We start from the raw sequence: 25,022 nt of genomic DNA, 5'->3' as shown, positions 1-25,022 counted from the left end.
TAGCTGAAATCGTTAAAAAAAAAAACCTCCTACGAAAACATTGTATCGATACAATCTGCATGTTTTGACACAAGACAGAAAGAACGCTAAAAAATATCTCTAGCACCAAATGCGGGAAATGATTCTTTTCTTTTCTTTTGCATCAAAGCACCCCTAATCTTTATTTAAGCCATGAGATATGGTGTCACATTGGTTAATTAATTTGAATTCTGCAGCTTCTCGTTCCATCTGTCCCTTGAATTTGATCCAGCAGTTCTGGCTTGCAAGGCGACCGTGACTTCATTATAACGGCAGCTGAGCAGCCCAGCTCTGCTGCACTGCACTGGGGCAGGTGTGTGACGAGTACCCAGGGTGTGCAAAACTCTCAAAAGGTGATTCACAAGCGTTTTCTGCTATTTAGCCTTTCTAGGTCTTATTGTGGGTGGGACACGGCAGATTTGGATAAGCGTGACAAAGAGGCCATGCTCACATTTTCCCACAACTCATGGAAGTGGATCCACAGTAATGATGGTTCACTCAGAATAACAGAGAGCGGGAAGGGACCTTGGAGATCTTCTAGTCCAACCCCCTGCTCAATCAGCAGACCCTATACCATGTCAGACAAATGGTTGTCCAATCTCTTCTTAAATACCCTCCTGTGTTGGACCACCCGCCACTTCTGGAGACAAGTCGTTCCTCTGGTTAATTGTTCTCACTGTCAGGAATTTTTTTTCTTAGTTCTAGGTTGCTTCTCTCCTAATGCTCCCAGTGTGGATGATTCCATGCAACTTCCCATTTTAAAGAGAACCAAAATGAACTTCCCATCATCCCCAGAGAAACTCTGTACAGTTAACTGTAACAATTTGATGGTACAGGAGATTTTTGGCTGGAAAACAATATGCAGAGAAATAAAATCAACTCTCCCCAATAGATTGTAATCTCAGATTTGGAGTAAATACCCCCATGACTGTTTTGGCTTTCTGTCTGTTTGTCTGCCTGCCTGCCTGCCCGCCTGCCTGCCTGCCCACCCACCCATCCATCCATTCATCTATCCATCCATCTATCATCTATCTATCTATCTATCTATCTATCATCTAATCTCGCTCTCTCTACTATCTATCAATCTATCTATCTATCTATCAATCTATCAATCTATCTATCATCTATCTATCTATCTATCTATCTATCTATCTATCTATCTATCTATCTATCTATCTATCTATCTACAATATCTAAATGGGATACTCATTATTACAAAGTGATGACCCTGACCTTTAAATCAAATGATAAATAAAGTTCTCTGTGAATCTTTTCGACCGATTGATATTAAAGTCAGTGCTGTCTGTTAAGTCGATGTCGGTAGCATCTTTCTCCCTCTAATACATATATTTTGAAACAAGCCTTTGGCTTCTCCTTGTAGTTTTAAATGATGCCCTTTGCTTTTGTTCTGCCTGACCCGCTCTGAGTTCTGGTTTCTGCACTCCAGAGATTTCGGATGCCGCCTTATCCATCGGAACAAGGGAAGAGAAGGCTGATTTCAAAGGCCAGCATAGGCTTCCTTTAATCACATCCTCTGTAGAGCGAACCAATGCCGAGGCACCGTTGGCTGCAGGGGCACTTTGAGAACCGAACATTGTGAAAAATCAGAGCTTGGTTTCTCTGCCTTGACAGCCTCCCAAAGAGCAACCTGGGAGGCCATCTTTGCCTGTCTCACATCTGAATGACAAGAGATAAAACCGGTTCAGATTTGGGCCAATATGACTGAATTCCACCTTTTTCCCTTCTGGAAGGCAGCCCTAAGCATGGGGTCATTTTATAAAGGAAGGGGAACTCTTTATAGGGTAGGAAAGATTTAAACCACCACTGGCGGGCAGGAATACGTGGCAAGGGGTGGGCAAAATGCCCCATTTGTGCAAAAAAAGATAATAGGAATAAGTCATTAAACGGAAGGGCAGGCTTCACAAAGAGATACGGACAACTATCAATAACTACAGGTCTACTTGATTGTCGTGCTTTCTGGCTCAAAGGCCATACATAGTAAAAGTCCGTTTTGTTTGATGCTGGAGGATGGAATTTCACTTTTCTGTGGAAGCCAATCAACTCAAAGAGGCACAGATTTCTCGGTCTAAAAATAGACCCGCTTTCTTTCTCTCTGTTGTTTGGACGTTCAGATATACGATGCTGGGAATGCAACACTCGCTGACATTTCCAATTGCTTCTGATGGCCAGGAACTCTTTGACAAAAGAACAGGACAATGGTAGAGAACCTATTTTAACCTTGAAAACATTGAGTCCACTTTTTTATACAATCACCCCATGTAGCTGTCATGAACATAGAACATATAATCCTAGGGCTGGAAGCAGAGGTGGTATTCAGCAGGTTCTGACCAGTTCTGGAGAACTGCTAGTGGAAATTTTGAGTAGTTTGGAGAACCGGCAAATCCCACCTCTGACTGGCCCCGCCCCCATCTATCCTCTGCCTCCTGAGTCCCAGCTGATTGGCTGAGTCTTCTTTGGTTGCCCTGCACAGGAGAACGGAGCTGGAAAGCAGGTTAGTGGGGTGGGGAGGGAATGGGGATTTTGCAGTAACTTTCCCCTGCCACTCCCACCAAGTCACGCCATGTCCACCAAACCACGCCCACAGAACCGATAGTAAAAAAAATTGAATCCCACCACTGGCTGGAAGGGATCTCAAAGGTCTTCTATCCCAACCCCCTGCCCTCAAAGCACGAATCCTTATACTGTCCTGGTCAAATGGTTGTCCAATATTTTCTGGAAAGCCTCCAGCAATGGTGCATCCACAACTCTAGAAGGCAAGCTATTCCATTGATTAATTGTTCTCACTATCAGTACTAAATGTCTATGGAAATTCTCAGTCATCCTGGTCAAGATGGTCCCAAAGGTGCATTTTTCAAGAGGCCACTGGATTTTCTGGATTTTCTTTGAAGACGTTTTGCTTCTCATCCAAGAAGCTTCTTCGGCTCTGACTGGTTTCAATTCCCCATCCATCATCCAGTCAGAGCTGAAGAAGCTTCTTAGATGAGAAGGGAAACATCTCCAGAGAAAAAAACCAGAAAGTCCAATGGCCTCTTGAAAAAAAGCACCTTTAGGATTCTCACTGTCAGGAAATTTCTTCTTTCTTCTAAGTTGGATCTCTGTTGAACAAGCTTCCACCCCTTACTTCTCATCCTGCCCTCTGGTAAGAGTCAGAAGTTATTCATCACTGGATTAAACATCTTCTAAGATAAGGGCAAGAATCAACAAAGGAACTGCTCTTTTTTGCTCATGTGGTGACAGAAAGCATTCTTCACGTAGCATTCATTGTAGACTAGCTTGAAGTTCTTCTGCCATTTTTTTTTAAGAACTGTGAGTTTGGGGGAACATGATCTCTCATTGAAATTAGCCAAAGGCAAGATTGCTGTTCCCTCTCCCTCAAAAAAACCCCCCATCCCTTAAGAAATATAGAACGGATCCTTCCCTTCCCCAAAGTCAGTTTTAATTCTATGAAAGAACAAATAGATTTTAGCAAGTTGAATGGGCCAAAGCTTCCATGAGAAACGTGCTACTTGTAATTCCCCCTTCTCCTTTCAAAAAAAATGGCTGTAGGTTTTATAAAATAAAAAATAAAACATGCTTAACTTCTATCAGAGCTGCTGGCACAAAGAGAGATGTCGAAGTGAACATCTCCATCTTTTACTGCAGACAAGAAACTCACTAAAACAGATAAATAATGAATGTGCCTTGGGATCACGGTAGCTAGTTTTGCAAGACTCCGGGAAAAGGGAGTGTGGAATGCTCTCTCTCTCTCTCTCTATTTTTTTTTTAATTCATGAATCTTTGTTCAGCAAAACAAAAGTGTGTGTGTGTGTGTGTGTGTGTGTGTGTGTGTGTGTGTGTGTGCAGAGAGAACATCTCCCACCATACATGTTCTGTTGTTGTTCTCTAAAAGTGCCAGCCCAAAGAAAGCAGAAAGAAAAGTTATGAAGACCTACGTAATTTGCTGTGATGAATTGTGTGCATGCTTCAGTGATCAAAATGCAGCTGAGACCTATTATATTTAATGATGAGACACACACATCCTCTGAAAACAGTCAAATATAGATAGCTTGTCTGGACAATCAGCCTACTTTTGTTGTTCTAGTAGTTAACGTGGGCCCTCGACGTTATGACCATAAGTGAGCCTGGAGCTATGGTGGTAGGTCGTGTTGGACATTAAAGCAGATCATCATTTGATTGGCCCCATTTTACATTTTTTGGGGGTGGCAGTGGTTAAGCAAATGCTGCAATTCTTAGGCAAACTCATTGTTCACAATGTATGTTTTATTCTGGTTGTAAGTCTATTACTATCATTTGTTTTAGCCATTGGGGTAGAATAAAAGGAAGATATTCATTTGAATTCTTTTACGGACATCAGAAGTGAATTCTTGACTCATTTACACGTTGTCCTTGACTTATGACCACAATTGACCCTAACATTTCTGTTGCTAAGTGAGATGTTTGTTAGGTGAGTTTTGCCCCATTTTGCGACCTTTCTTGCCATAGTTATTAAGTGAATCACTGCAGTTGTTAAGTTAGCAACACAGTTATCAAGTGAACCTGGCTTCCCTTTTTGACTTTGCTTGCAAAAGGGGATGGCATGATCTTGGGACACTAGCATTTTCTATTTAGCATTTTCTACTTGGATCAGGACAAACAGATTTCTATTATCTTTTTGGATATCTTTTCCAGGGGTGAGATTAAACCAGTGTTACTACCGGGCAGAACTGGTAGCATCCCACCCCTGATCTTTTCAATCACCCCTCTGTGAATCTTATTTAAATGGAGATGCCAAATCTTGCTTGGTTTTATTTCTTATTTACTTCGGATACAAGGCTCCATTTTCCTTTAACACTGAAACATTGGAAATTTCTAATTTCAGCCAGTGGTGATTTTTTTTTTTTTTAAATTAACTCCAAGAAGTTCCCAATTAGTTGAAGGACCACCGGTAATTTTAACCTACAATTAGAAACAATATTTTGAAATTTTTCAAATTGTGTAACACGATCACCACGAAGCCATGCGTGCAAGGCAACACACTATACTTCTTTGCAACAATCGTCAGGCAGCGGAGTATTGCTCGTCACATAATAATGTTGTGGAAGACCTGAAAACAGAAGATTTCCCAAGACCTGATGAAATTGTAGCCAAGTTGAGGTGTGAACTCAGGAATTTTGAAATTGTGGACCACGCTTTTAGTTGCTGCCCGACACGGATTCTCCTTGCTGTTTTGAAATTGGATATCCCGTATCTAACTATATTTATGCTGGTTTTTATGGCTATTTTCCAAATGATGTTATTAACTAACAGAGAACAATGGCAGGGGGCTATCAGCAAGACAGTTCAGCTATTCTGCAAACCAATTAAATGCAGAGAAAAATAAGTGTCATGGGATCCTAACCTTAACAGGACCCGAGGGCAATTCCACCCCCCTCTGAAGGACACTTTTAAGGTTTAATTTTTTTAGAGCTCAGAATAAAACAATTATGAAGGTAGATCTTTGAAGTTCACCATAGTTCTTGAATCAGGAAAGGTTTGAAATAAGATGTTCTTTCCTCACCGGTAAAATTGTGGCCACATTTTGACGTTCATAGATCAAATATGAACCTCATACACAGAAGCTTCTGGAATGATTGCAATCAGCCTATTGGGTAGGATGGAAGAGATTTACAATTCTGTCACATCAAGTCAAATGTAGCCGTGGTATAAGTAGTCCTTGAATTATAACAGCTCATTTAGTGACCATTTGAAGTTACAAGAGCACCGGAAAATCACACTTTACAACTGTCACAGAAGTCCTATGATCACATGATCAAAATTCAGACATGGATATGTATTTATGACAAACGCCGTGTCCTGGGGTCATGAGATCCCCTTTTGAGACCCTCTGAAAAGCAAAGTCAAGGGGGAAGCCAGATTCATTCAACCGTGTTACTAATTTAACAACTGCAATGGTTCACTTAACAACTGTTGCAGGAAAGGTCATAAAATGGGGACATTGTTCACTTAACCACTGTCTCACTTCACAACAGAAAATTTGGGCTCAGTTGTGGTCGTATGTCAAGCACTACCGTGTTGCAGCCTGTCAGTCGCCGGCCCCTCCAGCAGCCGAATCGGAGGAGGAAGCATGGGAGTCAAGGTCAGCATCAAGGCAGCCTGAGAGCTCTGAGGGGGAAGAGGGACTGGAGTTGAGAGAGAGAGAGAGAGAGAGAGAGGGGGGGCAGAGGCAGAACCTGGACCATCCGTCAGCCCTCAGATGGAGAGTCAACAGCCCCCAGGCCTGGAGTGGCTGATGAGGAAGAGGAGGAACAGCTGGATTCAGTGCCTGACGCCTGGATGCACAGAAAGCAGAGGAGAGGAGAGCAGTGGAAATCTATGGGCCGGTACTTGGGATGGAAGAGCCACCGCTGCTAGCGAAGCCCCACCTTAGCTCTGGGGATAAAAGGCAGGGGGCGGGGATGAATAGATGTGGAAGACAAACTATTCATCTCCCTGCCACACAGACTTGTGAAAGAGGGAGGGAGAGAGGGAGAGGGAGAGGGAGAACAGCCCTTGTTTCAACCAAGTAGGCCTTTGGGATTTTATCTGGCACTCCTGATAAAGGGATCATTGTAACTATAGTGGGTTTGTTGTGTCAGATCAGAACATACCTGAGGTAGACCACAGGATACAATTTCTTTATGGTATATTCTCCTAATTTGGATTTTATATGGACAGGATTGTGTCTCTTGTTAATGTGCTGGACGCATCAGGGTAGCTAAGATTTCCTTTCTCAGTTACCCTTTCTAGTTTGGGTGACTAAGTTAAAAAAAATATATATTTTTAACATCCTGGGAACAGAGAAGTTACAAGGTCAAGTCCTTGGTTTCTGAAGAAAGGCAGATCAAAAGGAGAAGGACCTTCCACTGAAGATCATGGAAAGCTGCTGCTATTCGGAGAGAAAAGCAGAGAAAAGCTAATGCGAGATCTGATTTGATATAAGATTGCTATATTGATTAGGACAGTGTGAATCTTTGATTTAGGGAGTCAGTTGTACAGCAGCAGGACAGAATCTCAGCACTGAAGAGGCCATCCAGAGGAGGAAAGTTTGAAGAGCGTGGTGAATTGTAATGAACGACTGTGAGTTAATCTGGATACTTTGGAGTGTCTGCAAAAGAGCTTTTCTGAACTCAAACAGATTCAATTCAGGTAGCCAAATGGAAAATTACTTACAAAGTCAAGTCTGTGTGAAGCAGCTTGATTACCTTTGAGCCTCTGAAGAGTTTGCGGGGGGGGGGGGGAGCGACACCTGGTCAAAATTTTGATTCGAGTCTAAATTCAATTAATTAATGGTATAGCAATAGCAATAGCACTTATATATCACTTTACAGTGCTTTACAACCCTGTCTAAGCGGTTTATAGGGTCAATCTATTGCCCCTCAACAATCTGGCTCCTCATTTTACCCACCTCGGAAGGATGGAAAGCTAAGTCAACCTTGAGCCGGTCGGGATCGAACTCTAATCACTGTGCGACCATGGGAAGGGAGGGAGGGTATCTGCCACACATGCATGGGGAGTGGGGGACACATGGGGGGGGGGGGTTGCGCGTGTATGTGCAGTGGTGCACAGCAGGGGGTTGCCTGCACAAGCACAGAGGCACTTGCTGCGCGTGCAGGGGGGTTGTGCGTGCCTGTGCAGGGAGGCAGGGGGGTCACACATGCATTGCATTATGAGTGGAGGCGCATGCGCGCATGCATTTTCAGCGCGCAACGTGAAAAAGGTTAGCCATCCCTGCCCTAGACTTTCTCCAAGTGCCTTTTTGAACATGCATGCGTGAATCTCACTCTGCTCTCTCTTTGCAAAAGGCTTTCCTTTCCTTTTTTAAATACGCCCATCGTTCTGAAAAAGGCCGAACCGGACTCTTCACGAGAACATTTATCAGAATGTGTATATATTTTTTTTATCACACTACCTCCACCGTAGGGTTCGCAGGAAGAGCGAGCTGCGTCTGTGCCGCTGAGTCTGGAGGCTCCGCTGCTGGGGCCAGACATTCGGACTTTTATGACCAGAAGCTGCACATTGTCTCTTGGCAGTGTCCGTGCCTGCCCATCTGCTGGGATGGCAAGGTGCCTGCATCGAAGTTGTTTGGACTTTCGCCCCGGAGGCAGAAAATGCCAAGCAGCCATAGGTTTCAACGGGCAAATCTGGCAAGTTTGTCTCTCTGTTCTCGACTCTTCCCCGTTTCTCTTTCGGGTTGCGAGGCCCCTTCCCAATGCCAGCTCTACTGTGTTGGGGGGAAAAAAACCCAGGCACAACGTATTTGGGCACGTTTGCGCAATTTAATCTATGGTTCCCACCTGGTTTTCTTCTGCCACACCTGCCCTTTTTCTGCTAGGATCTGACCACGCATTATAACGCTAAGCTATGTATGGACTTTTAAATACCTATTTCAAAATAGCAGCTCCATTAGCAGGATATGCCAAGCAAATGGGTTATCCTGGTAGAGGGAGCTGTTCTGTAAAACATGTGTATGTGTGTGTGTGTGTGTGTGTTTTCGTAGATTTTCAGGGGTACAGGTATGTAGGTCTAGGTGTGTTCGGGTCTTTTCCCGTGTAAGATTAAGACTATCTTGGCAACGTTTTGGCGAGGTCCCACTCTATACAGACGAACACTATACAGAAGCCTGATGATGGCAGATGAGACTATTCAAAATTTCTGCTACCAGTTCTCCAGAACTGGTCAGAACTGGCTGAATATCACCTCTGGTGCAGATGTTTAAAAAAGCAAATTGAAGAATTAATCATACAGGCTGGAGGGGAAAAAAAACTGTCCTTCTATAGTAGCCCTTTGACCTCTCTATATTCCACCCTGGGCAAGGGGCTAAGATGGAAGTATGAGGTTTTAATACCATTAAAATATTCTCTAAAGGCTTTGAAAATTCTAGAGAAGCAGAATGCCTTCTAACATATGACAAATTTGCAGCCAAAAACATACTAGAAGTGAAAGTTAAATGCCTAGAGCAATGTAAATTTTTAATTAATGTTAGTTATAATTATCTGATGGTGCCTGACTGAGACTCAGCAAAAGGGTTGGAAGAGATTTTGTTTTCCTTGTAACTTATTTGTTTTATAACTAATAATAATTAAAAATTAAATAAAATGCTCCAAGCCCCTTTGTAATAATCCTCTTTAAAAAAAAAAAAAAAAAGGCTGAATTGTGTGGTTACACCAACTCTTATCTCCTTGTAAGAACAAAACGATGTCTTTTTTGGGGTTTTGTTTTAAATGAATTAAACAATAATGGATCTGAGGGAATCTTTCCTTTATGGAAAAAATTGGAAATGGGTTTTAAGGGCAGCTGAAATGGAAAACAGGGATCCTCATTGCTTTATGGAGCCTTCCAGAAATTATGTATGGAATAAATGTTTTCCCATCCAATTTAGAACAAGTTTTGTCATTTCCCTACAAAAATCCATCTCTTGAGGTGTGATTTCTAAGCCAAGCACAAACTGTAAACTACAACACAAATTATACTAATGAACAAGCTGGTATTTTGCACCATTTGGAATAAAGAGGAGTTTGTCCTTGCTTCTGTGCAAACAAATGGAGCCTTGGAACCATGACACCGGAATTGTGGCACAATTTTCAATGGTTCGGTTGGCTTAATTCGGACATGCGAAACCTGAAATTCCAGTGTGGTTGCTAGAAAAGTAATACTTCACAAAAGCAAAGTAGAACCCTGGGTAACAAAAAAAAAAATCTATGTTTTTCAAGGATAGCACCAAATTCTCTTATATCTTTTTCTGGGGAAGAGTGGCTAAAGCACCAGGCTAGAAAAATGGTGACTGTGAGCTCTAATTGTACCTTAGCCATGAAAGCTGCCTAGGTGACTTTGTGCCAATCACCTGGAGACTGGGAATTCTAGTCCCACCTTAGTCATGAAAGCCAGCTGGGTAACCTTGGACTAGTTACTTTCTCTCTCTCTCAACCCAACTCACCTCACAAGATTGTTATGGGGAAAAGTAGAGGAGGAAAATATTTCGGATGGGTTTGTCACCTTGAGTTATTTATAAATACAATAATGGTGGAATACAAAGGCTCCAACCATTTGGTGGCTTGACTTAACCTCCAACCCTGAATAAAGCCTGAATTTACTGCCTCCCACAAACCATCGAAAAAAGAACAAAGAAAGAAGAGAAAACCCCTGGGCTAGGGAAGAGATGGCTCAGGTAAGAAGGAAGGGAAGCTATTTCCTTCTTCCCAAGGAGGAAAATACCTTCCTCCTTACCTGAGCCATCCTTTTACTGTTCTATCCCTCGAATTACTTTTGGCTGCCATCATTTCAAACAGAACGGTATGATTAGCAGCATGCAAGCAAACAGTAGGAACTAATCTTTTAAACACAAATATTTCATTCGTTAGGTGATGGCTCGTCACAAAACAGTGGGGCGGAAAGAGACTCATAGACTAACAACTCTCCTGTAACATCTTTGCAAATTTTACCACACTCATTCACAATTTGCTTAATGCAGTTTTCAGATAATTAAGAAAGTCTGGGCCCACCCTTTTGATTAAAGACCCCAAGCGACTGTCTCAGTTTACTCTACCCTTCAATTTAAATTTTCTTAAAGGCTGCAAATTACTAGAATATGATAACAGCCTCTAAAATCACTGGAATATCTAAGCAAAAGGTGTGGCCTGTGCAACTGTCTAGCAGTTGGAAGGCTTATTTGGAATTTTCCAGGTTTGAGGGATATGTGATATACAGTACCAGGAATCTTATTAGAATCTATATTGCTATGACAATCAAATGTAGCTTTAAAAGAGAAATCTCTTATAAACCAGCAAATGTTATTAAAAGACACATGCTTATGTGAGTTGTAAATCATGACAGCTTATAGCTTTTAATAAAAAAACAATTTTTATAAGAAAAAGGTGCTACTAGAAGCGGTAATCTTTAAAAACAAGTAAGAATTTCCTTTTTTTAAAAAAACCAAAAAACAGTTCTTGAAATCTTGTATCACGCTCTGATGTGTCAAAAAATAAAACCAAAATAGATTTTACAGAGGCTGGTTTATTCTGCAAGGATTGAGTTCTGTGCAACAAAGTGAATAGACTGGGAACTCAACAGGAAAAGCAGAGAAAGGCCACTGCCCAACCCTTGACAAGAGCAATGCCCAAGTGCAATTCTGTATTATAACCTATAGCCTTCATAATCTATTTTAAAAATAATCATACCCAACAGCAGAACTGCAAAAATAACTAACATAAAAATAGCAATCCTGTGAAAAGCACGAAGAACCCCAACGTTGCCCTCTGAGATGCAGATCTCATTCCATAGAAAATGTATTGCCTATATTGATCAATAAGCCAAAATGCCTTCAACAAACCAAGTTGAAAGAAGCTTATGGAGCCAGAAAGATCTAACTGGGGAGGAGGGTCTTACATCCAGAAAAAGGTCCATCTCTGTGTCATCCATCCATCCATCCATCCATCCATCCATCCATCCATCCATCCAGAGCATGGGATGTAGCATGGAAACTCCAAGTCAACTTTTAATACATGCACAAGAAAGGAAAAAGGTCTCCTAAAAGAACTTCTAAACTTGATAGCTGAAACTCATTTGGGGAACTCTTGAAATTAAAATTAAAATTGAAATAAAATTATTTCTTCTCTGCTCTCCATCAATCACGACGATAGCCATTTTGCTAACAAAATCATAATGCATATTTCTAAACATGAAAATAAAAGTAAGGTTTTCTTCCAGATGAGCATGACAGATCTGAGTCTGCCTTCAAGGGCTTATCTGATTGAGGTTTTCTGGAAATGAGCAACAATATCAAAACAGTATGCAAACAGCCATAGCTGTTTATGGGATATTTTTCTTGAATTCCTAGTGTTTCTATAATCCTAGAATTTCCTAGAAATCTTCCATTCAAGTATTAATCAGACCCAACCAGGCTTAGTTTCCAAGCCAGCAAATATTGGCCTGGTGCTCTGTTCCTTGCTGAGAATATTCCAGCTTTATCACTTTGACTCAATCAGAAAATTAACAAAGGCTCCAAGAAGATTATAACTACAGTGATAAACAGTACACTGTATTTTATAATAAACAGCTCTCATTCTCAAGGAGAAAACTGTCTGACAGTCCAAGGCAGCCAGACGAACCCACTGTTTGCTTACATAGTTGGAGGAGTCCCTAAGGGGCGAACAGCAATTCATAATAAATTGTATGCACAGTTGCTTGATTATAGTTTCATTATGGAACCTGGTTAACTGTCACTTTTCTAGCAGATAATGATCATTTAACATAGAGATACGTGACCTGAGATCCAAAGTTATCTGTAGTTCACCCAAGGTCTGGGTAATGTATAAGCCTAACCGGTGGTGGGATTCAAATTTTTTTACAACCGGTTCTGTGAGTGTGGCTTGGTGGGTGTGGCAGGGGAAGGATACTGTAAAATCCCCATTCCCTCCCCACCCCACTAACCTGCTTTCCAGCTCCGTTCTCCTGTGCAGGGCAACAAAAGAAGTCCTAGCCAATCAGCTGGGACTCGGAGCAGAGAATAGATGGTGGTATTTGTTGGTTCTCCAAACTACTCAAAATTTCCACTACCGGTTCTCCAGAACTGGTCAGAACCTGCTGAATACCACCTCTGATCGTAACTATCTCCCAATGTTGTGACCAACTTGTAATTTTTAACGTATTAGGAAATAGATAATTAAAGAGCAAGTGTGTAAACCATGTTTCATTTTCATGACATGAAAACGTTCTGGGTCTATGCTTTTTATATTAGAAACAATATTATTGTGGGCAAACAATCCTCAGGTGAAGGACTTCAATATTCAGTGAAGGCAGTCATAAGAGCAGACTGAATCTTCTACGGCAATTTTGGCCAACTGAGTATTAAGTATTTAGGTTTAGGTCACAGTTCGATTGACTAAGAATCATAGTCAATAGCTAAGGATTCAAGAGCTGTTCTATGATCCCAGCATCATTTGAGTGAAGGATCTGTTGAAGCTCTTGGCTTGTGCTCCCTTTTCCATACACAATTCTTGGGTTTTTCTTTAACGAGGTTTATTGAGAAGAAAGGGATGAAGTTATAAGGATTACAGAAATGGAACTATTTCCTATTTGCAATCAATACATGCTCAATATACTTTAGAACAGATTCTCTCTTTTTTTCTTTCCTTATGTTTTTTTTTTTTTTTTTTGTCAGTCTGGAAACTGCCCATTAAAAGATTGCTCTGAGCTTATTTATTGAAGTCTAAATCCATTGATCAAATTGGGACTTATTTCTGAGAAAAGAGGCAGGAATCCTCCCCTTTTAGTAGTTCCATATGAATCCTACCCAACCAGCAAATTAAGCAGCTGTAAGGAGATGTTTGAAGGAATTTAAGGCTAATTTATGAGGGATCTATTCTTCTTTGATACAAAAGTAAACGGCTTTCTTCCCCGCTTTTACATTCCCTTTAAAATTAACTCAAGAGCCAACATATTCCCATAGTTGTCAAGTCCTTCTACTTGTGGATAAATAAGCTTCCACGAAGTACAGCAAATTATTTGCTTAGCAGAAATTTATCCTATTTTAGCTATTTTAAGTCCTCATTAAATCTCGTCCTAGAGCTGCAAAATATATCTAACCTCCACCACTTCCCTTCTAATGCCTCCTCATCTTTTATTAACATTCAGGAGGTCACATTTAGCTTCCATAAATGTGTGTATCTATTAGCTGCTCCCCAATGTATTGTATGAATTGTATGTTAAGTGAATCACTGCATTTGTTAAATTAGAAACATGGTTGTTAAGTGAGTCTGGTTTTCCCATGGAATTTGCTTCTCCAAACATCGCAAAAGGGGATCATATGACCCCGGGACACTGAAACCGTCATAAATAGGAGTCAGTTGCCAAGGGTTTGGATTTTGATCATGTGACCATGGGGATGCTTGTAACAGCTGTTAAGTGCAAAGAATGGTCATAAGCCACTTTTTTCAGGGTCGTAATTTTGAATAGTTACTAAGCGAACTGTTGTAAGTTGATGTCATGCCCGTGTTGGAGTCTGACTCCAAGGGAGAGGAGGAACAGCCAACAGGGAGTGTGGCTCCGGAGGTTGTGGAGGAGGCTGGGGAAGGGCAGAGGCCAGCTGGGCAGTCTATCTAGTGTTGAGAGTTGTGGCTTGCATTCCTAGCATTCTTCCTGACTGTTTGAATTATGGCCGTGCTTCTGTGCGCTTATCTTGCCTTGCTGGAATTATTGCTGTGATTCTTCGCTTCTTGGACTCCTTACCTTGCCCTGCTGGAGTGATTAATTGCAGTCATTCCGCTTACAGCGTTTGGACTGGAGTATCTGCAGCCAGAGGCTGTTGCAGTTTTGTGGGAGAGCTTTTCTCCAGGCCGGAGAGTAACTGAAACATTGGGGGCAAAGTTGGAGCAAATAAAGGGACTCGTACCTGTTCTCTGGCTGTGTTGCCTTTGTGCCACACCCCAGGTCCTCGCATCTGAATCACTTGCACCCTTGTAATAAAGCACATTCCCGCCCTCAAAATATGGGTTTGATTTAAAAAAAAATGATTTGTGATTGCTACAAAAATGGCAAAAAAGGAACAAGGGTAGGGGGAAGCTCTCTCCCATTTTGATTTAAAAAAAAAATCATCGACCTTTCCCGAATCACAGTCTTGAATTTATCTGTGCTGGTTAACGGTTGCAATAAAGTCATTGACTAGATTTTGTTTTCAAACCAGGATGTAAACGGCACGGAAACTAAGCTGAACTAAGAAAGAAAGAAAGAAAAACACCAAATGCATCTGCCAACTCTATTCAAATATTAACAAGGTACAGTTAAAACTTTTGTAACTTATGCAAATGCGATTGCCGGTACAAGGTGAACGGAGAGAATCCCTGAGAGGCAGAATGAACACAAAAATCAACAAAGTGAAAAGATCAACCCTCCCTTCCACCGCCTGACAGCAGGAGAGAAGAGGTGGCAGCCTGGGAATTGGAGAAGAGGAAAAAAAAAAAAACATACACGTATGCATACATCCGGCCATTGTTGGTGAAGTTTAAGTGCATTGTGTTTTATAGCTTCTCAATCTAAGAAGCCGAAAGGAAGCTGGAGTGATATTGGGGAAGAATTTTAGAACCTATTAACATACAAAGAGCGAGCCATGCCAAGAAAGAGAACGATTGGGGTGAGCTCTTAAAAACTCCTTTGGAAAAGAAAAAGAAAAAAGAAAGAAACCAAAATGTTGGAATTTAGGAAGGATGCAACACCGGAATGCTGATTCACTTCCGAGCAAGCACCTTGCTGAAGGTCAATTCTTGCCTCTTGGAGGCTATTTTAGTAGCGACTAATCTAGGACCTACTCTCTTTAAAAAGAAAAAGAAAAAACCTCCTTTTTGCACAGAGCCAAACTCACATCTGTTCAGCCACAGATTGCTAGAACAGGAGGGTGCAGGCCTCCAAGAGGGAATGCCCGGAGTTCTTGTGCCAGAGGCTGGCCTCAGGTATTTAGAAGCATCAGGGGAACACGAACTGCAGCTGTCACTGACACCCCTGCAGTGAAATGGCGAGGCAAGATTAAAAACAGACACACACAAAAAATCCCAACCTCAAAACACAACCTCAAAGAACTGCAGAAGGAAAAAGAATTTAACTGGGTCATTTGGGTTAGAATCAACCCAACCCTGCTGTACGTGTTGGAATCATGATTAACCAAGGACCAAAGCGGTCCACTAATGGGCTAGGCTTGGGACAACCAGCAAAAAGAGACCATCACTGGTCTGCATTGTCAAGCAATGGAAGAGATGGAAAAACCAATGATGATGATGTTGATACCTAGTTTAGATAATGATACGTCTGCAAGAAAACAAGCAAGCTCAGAGAGCACCAACCCCTCATGTAAACCCTGAGCTACAAATGGTCTACCTTTATTAAACCCATATATGGGTTTATACCATATCTGCAGACCTATCTTGGTGCCCATGTAGGCAGTGCTCCAGAGGTGGTATTCAACAGGTTCTAACCAGTTCTGAAGAACCGGTAGTGGAAATTTTGAGTAGTTCGGAGAACTGGCAAATGCCACCTCTGACCGCCCCGTCCCCATCTCTTCTCTGCCTCCTGAGTCTCAGCTGATCGGCTGAGTCTCCTTTTGTTGCCCTGCACAGGAGAATGGAACTGGAAAGCAGGTTAGTGGGGTAGGGAGGGAATGGGGATTTTGCAGTATCCTTCCCCTGCCACACCCACCAAGCCACGCCTACAGAACCAATAGTAAAAAAAAATTGAATCCTACCACTGCAGTACTCATATGAGATTCTGAAGATGAACAGGGAATGTTTAGGCCACAGAAATCTACCACTTTGTTAGATGCAAAAGATTTATTTGAAGGTGCCAGAAAAGATGGCTGTCCAGCAAAGGAAAGCTCACTGCATCTCTCAGTCATTGGTTAACCTATTCTTAACATTAAGGCATTTCTCACATGTATCTGAGGTCTTTCTATAACTCTACCCATAGTTCCATATCTTGAGAGGCATATAATCTCTCTCTCTCTCTCTCTCTCTCTCTCTCTCTCTCTCTCTCTCTCTCTCTCTCTCTCTCTCTCTCTCTCATTCTCCTCCCTCCCTCCTCCCTCCCTCCCTCCTCTCTCTCTCTCTCTCTCTCTTTCCATAGGGATGTGAAGAACCTCAAATCCAAATCCAAAATCTTTCCTCAAAACAGGCACACAATCCTCCTGTGGACGCCTCCTTCAAGAAGCTGCATCCTTTCCAGAGCTCACATATTAGCGGTGCAATCCCAGGAAAATGCACAATTAAGGAGGTGACAAACCTGAAGCTCTCATCTCACTTTGTTCTTGGCTTAATTGTCTACCTACTATTGCAAGCCTGGGAAAACACACAGCTTCTTTAAACAGGTGCAGGCAGGTGTAGCATGCAGACTCATTCTTGCTCTGAGATTATCTTTTTGGCTTTGGACCTAAAGGGGTGAAGATCTCTACTTTTTCTATGTATTTGAAGAGCCAACTCTTCCATCCCTTCCATCAATTTCCAATTCCTTCATTCTTCTCATTTCCTTGTTTGTTTTTTAAAAAAATATTTTTCCATGTGTCTGAATCTTTCTTAGTGTAGTATCCAACCAGCATCATCATACATAAACAGTTTCTGCTAAAATCATTTCCATTTCATTTCTTTGCGGCTTAGCATTTGTTGGTTAACTGAGCAAGATTTAATCATGCGAACTGAATCTGTAGACCAAAGTAGAAGAGCCACAGGCTTCCCATCTCGTCTGTGAATTGGCAGAAGCAAACCTTGGCTAGTCTTCTCCAACCTGGTGGGTCCCCAGGTGTGCTCAGAGCATAACCGCCAGAATTCCAAATCACTCATAGCTGTTAGCTATGGAGTCCAACATATATATATATGGAAGGCGCCATACATGGAGACTGCCAGGTTGGTGAAGAATAGTTTATACATATGTATATATTTGCCAGACTTGGGCAGGTCAGTCCATTTCAATGTTAATTTCGCACGTCTTCATTCATACCTTGGCTCCATTTCCACATTCACTTCAGCGTGTGTACAACTGCCAGGTTTTTCCATTTTTAAAAAGCAAAATGCCTCACTTCTGGAAGGCCTTTTCTCCTAAATTTCACTTTTTAAAAAATTCCTAATCATCTGAAGCTTGGGTTGCATTGCAAAATCTAGAGAAATGGAACATCGAAATCCTGCCTTCTAATCTGTGTATTAATCTGGGAGCTAGGGAGACATCAGCTGAACTTAGTTTACTGATGCAGAGTGAAGAGAAACTTTGACCAAGTAGTTTCATTCTTCTCCAGGTAGCACTGAATGAGACAGAGAAGGATTGCATTCATTAGCCTTAATGTTGTTAATCTGTAGAGCAGGGGTGTCCAACCTTGGCAACTTTAAGATCTGTGGATATCAACTCCCAGAATTCCCCAGCCAGGAAATCTGGGAGTTGAAGTCCACAAGCCTTAAAATTGTCCACGGTTGGACTTCCCCGAGTTGGAAGGAATTCCTCAACCCCATGTCCACCATTTTGAATTTACATTAAGGATGCATGACTTTTTTTTTGCTGGTCCAGATACTATTATCATAAAAGCAAGTCAAGTTGAACTGAGAAAGAGATGGAGCTAAAACTAAAACGGACTTGATTTCACTTGTAGTTCACTCAAATTCCTTCAGTTCAGTTAACATGATTGTTCTTTCCCTTTCTCCTTTTTTATGGACTTTAGCCATCCAAGGACTTTAGAGACAACCTTGGAATCTCAAAGGATGAAATCCAAGTTTACAGCTTTGGTTTCAGGATCCCTGCAAGCTTTTTCTCTAGCATTTCCTATTTGCTTACATTTATCCCCAAACAGGAAGGATTAGAATTGTGGTATTAAGGAGAGGTCTTTATGCCCCTGGCTTCCTCCAGTCACAACTGCTTTCCTGAGCTTTGAACCATATCCAGTCTATAATATGACTATATATATAGCATTTTGGATGCTCAGGTAAAGAACCCTTTGGGTTGTCAGTAACTTCACCTGAAAGAAAACCAGAATTTCAAGAGAGATGGGGAAGGAGAAGTGAAGGAAGAAAAGGAAAAAACAGGGAACATGATGGTTGAGTTTTTGTATGCTAATCCTTCCTTAAATTATTAAACTAGGGGAAGAAATTATTTACATTGTGCTTCCATTGCATTGCAGTGCACGCTGCCAAAAGAAATTCTCACAGCGAGTGATTAAACTTGTTGAACCTTATTTATTTATGGCGCCTGATTTCAGGAGGTTTTGCAGTTTGCACTCAAGGAGGAGAAGAGAACTTCCTGTTATCACAGGAACAGAGGAACGTAGACGGAGATTGCCTTGATACCTGCTCGCAATTAATTCATTATTCGCAGATAATCGCAGTGGATACTTCAAAAGGAATTTGTACACAATCCTTTTCAGGGGAAGAAAAAAAAGAGCCATACCTGAAGTTCAGTCTGGAAAAAGAACTTCTGTGGACACTGTGAACAATCATAAATTTTGTCCTCTTGTCCGTGGACAGCAAAGATATGTTGCTGTAATTTATTTGCCTGTACAAAAACTAAAGAAAAAAAAACAAGAACAAAAGAAAATAAGAATAAGGTCAGAGAAACAAGGAACAGCTACCATAACCAAGGACACTGTCTTTGAACATTGTCTATACCTTTGACTTGGTATAAATATGACCCCAGCAAACCTGTTTCTATAGGGAATGATCCAAAATAGGTTGTGTCTTTGTTTTCTTTTCAACTTGTTTGTTTAAAAATAAAGCACCAAGGGTCAGATCCAAAGTAAGTTAGATTCACATAGATAACACTGGACCAAATGTTTGTTTAACTGTGTTTGATTGATCATGACACCACTGGCTGTTTTTATCCAGAATATGCTTTAAAAAAAGGCCGCAGCTAAAACCACTGGATAAATTAGTAGGCACTATGCCAAAAAAACAAAACAAAACAGAGAACCAACAATTGTGTGTCTTCACATAATGGAGGAAGTCAGTCAATGAGGTTTTATGATGCACATTTTTTCCTACTGATCTCAGTGGGACTCATATAGAATATAATTCTTTATTGGCCAAGTGTGATTGGATACACAAGGAATTTGTCTTGGTGCAAATGCTCTCAGTGTACATAGAAGAAAAGATACATTCATCAAGAGCCAAGAATCATCAGGTACAACACTTAATAAGAGTTACAGGGTACAATAAGCAATCAAATCATACTAGGAAACAGTCAATAAAAATCGTAAGGATACAAGCAACAAAGTTACAGTCATACAGTCATAAGTGGTAGGGGTGATAAAGAATGTTGAAAAGATTACTAGTAATTGTTGTACAGACTTTATAAATAGTTGGACAGTGTTGAGGGAATTATTTGTTTAGTAGAGTAATGGTGTTCAGGGAAAAACTGTCCTTGTGTCTACTTATTCTGGTGTGCAGTGCTCTATAGCATATGATGAGGATTCAACCCAAAATATATGCTTCTTTTCCCAACGGGCTCTAATAGCCTAAAATAAAAATTTACAGAAAGTTCAGTGCAGTTAAGGAGAGCTAAATAGGTGTTTCCATGGCACTTAACCATTTTTTAAAAATGTTAGAAAACAACCCACAAATAAGGCAAATTACTAAGTTGAGTGACGCCTAAAGAGTTCACCTTCCAGTGCTCTCCGCACCAACCTAAACTGAATTAATGCTACCAACGTTTAGCTTTTAATCTTTTCTCCGTAATGGGTAATAGTTACAAGAGACGCTAAGTTTATTTATAAGGCTAAAACATAATATGAGATATTGGTGACTTAGTAGCAGTTCTTAGTTCACTTTTTGTGAGCCTGTTGATGGTTTAGCATTGTGCATTAAGCAGGCCATGATGGCTTATTTAATAACCTGACATGTTATGCTGAACGGACGTGTCTATGATGGAGTATGGGTAGATATATACAGGTAGCCCTTGACTTACAACAGTTCATTTAGTGACCATTTAAAAGTTACAAAGGCACTGAAAAAAGTGACTTGTGACCATTTTCACACTTTTGCAATGACTTCCCCATGGTCACATGATCAAAATGTGGCTGGTTGGCAACTGGTTCATACTTACGACGGTTGCAGGGTCCCAGAGTCCTGTGATCACTCTTTGTGACCATCTGATAAGCAAAGCCCATGGGGAAGCCAGATTCACTTAACAACCGTGCTATGAACCTAACAACCACGATGATTCACTTAACAACTGTGGCAAGAAAAGTTATAAAACGATGTAAAATTCGCTTAACGCGTGTTTCACAGAAATTCAGGGCTCCATTGCAATCGTACGTCAAGGACTTACCTGTCATACGTGAACATTAAAAATAAATAATTTCTCAAGTTTGGGCAGGGCAACCTTCCTACAGCAATCATCCCTGTGCCTCTCCCACTTACTAGCTGGGAATTGTGGTTTTTTTTACCCAGGATATTTGGAGAAGAATCATCCCAATGCAAGCTAAGAAGGCTGGCAATTCTCCTTCTTCCATACTGAGGTCAATCTCTGTCCCACACTGTAAATTACTCCACTTATTTAGAAACAATATTGAAATTAAATTACTTATTAAATTAATTATTAAATTACTCCACTTATTTAGAAACAATATTGAAAGGCTTGAGTCTGTGATGGGGGGAATTAAATGAGCTAAAGTGGAAAGTACATGGGTGGGAAAGAGATTGCCTTTCAGGTTTTACTAGTTTGAAAAAAAAAAGATATTCTATTTTCATGCCACAGTTTCTCCCCCCCGATCCTTCCAGCTTGCACGAAAAGGAAAGAGTGTGTTTTAAAAATTCCCCCGTGTGTCATTTCTGGATCAAGCCACGTAGGCGTACGAGTGCTTGTCTAGGAGCACCTGTCTTACCTGTAAAACAAACAGGGCATTTGAATGTCCCTCCCATCCCCTCGAAGCTGTGCTCAATCAGGTGACACAGGAGCTTTGCTGGAGAGTCAAACATCTGGTTACACAGCTTGCACTCGTGATTGATGCCTTCCTCTGCAAGGTTCAAATGATACAACTTGTTAGTGACACAGCAGATTAGCGTCTGAAGCGCAGGATTCGGTGAGAAATCACAAATGCCAGTTCAGGCGGCTTTGGGAGGATGCACCTCTCCCTCCAAAAGCAGGTGTATGGCGCGCGCAACGCTTCTGAAGCGCATTCCGGCTGTACTGCCTCCAGTCAAATTGGAGGGGCATTTCTATGCGCCACTTGGATGAAAGCGACGGTGCGAGCTAGCCTCTGGTAGACTAGGTTGTCCTGGTTTCCCAAAACCATGCGTGACAATGCGGTATCTACACTCATCGAGAGGAGGGAGGGGGAGGAAAAGAAAGAAGGGAGGGAGGGAGGAAAGAAGGAGGAAAGGGAGGAGGAAAGGGAGGGAAGAAGAAAAGAAGAGAAAAAGAGGAAGGGAAAGAGGAAAGAAAGGAGGGAGGGAAGGGAGGGAGGGAGAAGAAAAGAGAAGAAGGGAGGGAGGAGGAAAGGAGGAAGGAGGGAGGAGGGAGGGAGAAGAAAGAAAAGGAAGGAGGGAGGAGAGAAGAAAGGAGGGGAGGGAAGGAGAGAGAGAAAGAAGTAAGGAGAAGGGGGAGGGAGGAAGGAAGGAAGAGGGAGAAAAGAAGAGGAAAAGGAAGGGAGGGGAGGGAAGAAGAAAAGAAGAGAAAGGAGGGAGGGAGGGAGGGAGAAAGGAGGGGAGGAAGGGAGGGAGAAGAAGAGGGAGAGAAGGAGGAAGGAGGGAGGGAGAAGAAAATAAGAAGGAGAGAGGGATGGGAGAAGAAAAGGAGGGAGGGAGGGAGAAAGGGAAAAAGGAAGTTAGTTGAAGGGAGGGGGAGGGAGGGAAGAAGAAAAGAAAAAGGAGGGAGGGAGGAAGAGAAAGGAGGATAGGGAAGGGAGGAAAGAAGAAGAGGAGAGGAGAGAAAGGAGGGAGGGAGAAAATAAGGAAGGAGGAGGAAGGAGAAGAAAAGGAAGGAAGAAGGAGAGGGAAGGAAGGAAGGAAGGAAGGAAGGAAGGAAGGAAGGAAGGAAGGAAGGAAGGAAGGAAGGAAGGAAGCACCTAAAACAAAGAACATCTGACCAATCCTAAAGGGAAAAGAGAAGTGCCAGAGACTACTGAAATGGATTGCTCCACAACTCACACCACAGCTAGGTGAATAAACGGAAGTGGGCATGGTAGCAAAGCATCAGGAGCCCAGAAATGATAGCGGGAGCTATTAATACCTTTACATTTCAGTTCTAAGTCAGACAATTAATGACAGATCTCTTCCCCTCCCACCCATTCATGTTTGCTTTTAGACCTGTCATTTCAGTTTCTCACAGCTTGTAGAGAACACAAGAAAAATATCCCACAAAAACAGGCTTCCGACAGATAACACAAGAACGAAATGCCACACAAAGAGCAGCCGTGGCTATCTGGAGCTACAAGGATGCCCAGAAGAGCTACTTCCCCCCAAGGTTGAGACTAGCTGCTGGGGGAGGGAGAGTGCATGGAGGGTGCAGAGCGAGAGGTGAGGGAAAGAATGACCTTCCCCCCAGCAAATAGGAACCGAGAACATTGGTAATTTTTTGGGAGGGGGAGGTGTGAACAAATGGATCCATTTTCCACTCAGAAACATCCCTGGGAATAATGTTATATAATCACGTAGCGCTATTCCTAAGGGCACCATAACCTTATTTGCAAAATGCTTTGCACTGAGCAAAGCCAGAGCCTTGGTTCCGTGTGGCAGATTAACTACAATGCAATCTTCAGTGTTCGCAGTCTCTTGCACCTTATTTTCACCTCCTTGACACAAACCTACCGCGGACACACCATACGTCGCATTACTCTTCCATTCCTCACAGTCACGTAAGATTCTCGAGGCTCTGATGGAATGGAATCCCATTATTGGGAATTTAAAAAACCACAAAGTAAGAGAGAGCCCGTCTGGTGTAGAGGTTTAAGGCATCAGGCTAGAAACTGGGAGACCAGGAGCTCCAGTCCTGCCTTAGGCACAAAGCCCACTGGGTGATCTTGGGCCAGTCACTCTCTCTCTCAACCCTAGTTTGTGTGTGTTGACAAAACAGAATAATAGAATAGCAGAGTTGGCAGGGACCAGTGGTGGGATTCAAATAATTTAACAACCGGTTCTCTGCCCTAATGATTTCTTCCAACAACCAGTTCACCAAACTGCTCAGAAAATTAACAACCGGTTCTCCCAAACTGGTGCGAACTGGCTGAATCCCACCACTGGCAGGAACCCTGGAGGTCTTCTAGTCCCTCCTCAAGCAGGAGATCCTATACCATTCCAGACAAGTGGTTTCCCAATCTCTTCTTTAAAACCTCCAGTGATGGAACACCCACAACTTCTGAAGGCAAGCCATCCCACTGGTTCTCACTGTCAGGGAAGTCCTCCTTAGTTCTAGGTTGACAATGTTTTCCACTGTCTAGGTTGACAGTGTTGTTTTCTAGGAAAAACAGCACGAAGTAGGCCAAACCCATCGTTTGGTGAAAGGCGCTGCTTCTGCAATTGTTCTTATTTTTATTTTGAGCTATGCCACTGCCCAAGTGTGAGGCCGCTTGTGCATCGTTTTTGCTGATCTCTGTCCTGTGTTAAATTATCCCACCACACCAGATCTGCGATCGGTAGCTCTGATGGCTAAACCCATCACTCTGGTTCTTGTTAACCAGAACATGAAATATTGGCAATTTGCCAGTCGAGTGCTAAGCGAAAACAGCAGCTGCTCCTTATTTGCAAATTTAACCAAAGAGCTGTTAGCTGTGATTAACAGAGGAATGAAGAGGTGATGCGTGCATTCACACCAACCGCTCAAAGTGGCTTAATGTCTAATGTTTGTACGTCCTATATCTATAGCATTTTGATTTTACCGAGTCTGTAGAATAAACCTTTAAGCTGCCAGAAAGCCATGATTTGAAAGCAACGGAACAAAAACCCACAGTCCAGGTCGATCATTTTTATGGCCTTCTTGAAGGGTGGCTCAGTGGCTAAGATGCCAAGCTTGTCGATCAGAAAGGTCGGCAGTTCGGCGGTTCGAACCCCTTGCACCGCGTAACGGAGTGAGCTCCCGTTACTTTGTCCCAGCTTCTGCCAACCTAGCAGTTCGAAAGCATGTGAAAATGCAAGTAGAAAAATAGGAACCACTTTGTTGGGAAGGTAACAGTGTTTCATGTGCCTTCCACATTTAGTCATGCCAGCCACATGACCACGGAGACATATTCGGACAGCTCTGGCTCTTCGGCTTTGTAACGGAGATGAGCACTGCCCCCTAGAGCTGGAAACGACTAGCATGTATTGCGAGGGGAAACTTTACCTTTACTGTAAATGAGTGAAACCAGCATTATTGGCTCTTTGGGACATGTTGGGGGTTGGGAGGTTTTAAGGAGCAACATAAATTATACATTTATACTTAATGTGTCCACTTCATGCCTTACAATTTCTAGCCCCTCATCTCACCCCCACCCAAAATACCAAAAATGGCATGGTGTTTTGTTCACTTTTTCTCTTCCTAAA

At 42.1% G+C, this 25,022-nt stretch overlaps 1 protein-coding gene across 2 annotated transcripts in view; it reads right to left on the bottom strand.

Moving 5' to 3' along the window:
* ZNF423 (zinc finger protein 423) overlaps positions 1-25,022 on the bottom strand; it is a 250,919-nt gene that overhangs the window by 11,411 nt on the left and 214,486 nt on the right. For both annotated transcript variants that reach the window (XM_026675896.2, XM_087971476.1), the window contains 2 exons: positions 21,389-21,520; positions 18,958-19,073 (listed from right to left, as the gene is read on the bottom strand). In XM_026675896.2, the coding sequence (XP_026531681.1) occupies positions 18,958-19,073; positions 21,389-21,520 (248 nt within the window). The remainder of the gene's footprint in view (positions 1-18,957; positions 19,074-21,388; positions 21,521-25,022) is intronic.

This window comes from Notechis scutatus, chromosome 9 (genome assembly GCF_049901735.1).
Source record: "Notechis scutatus isolate UNSWTSFEM ecotype Mainland chromosome 9, rNotScu1.2, whole genome shotgun sequence".
Lineage (NCBI taxonomy): Eukaryota > Metazoa > Chordata > Lepidosauria > Squamata > Elapidae > Notechis > Notechis scutatus.
The sequence above is the reverse complement of the archived record's forward strand: the minus strand, read 5'-3'. Positions and strand labels throughout refer to the sequence as shown.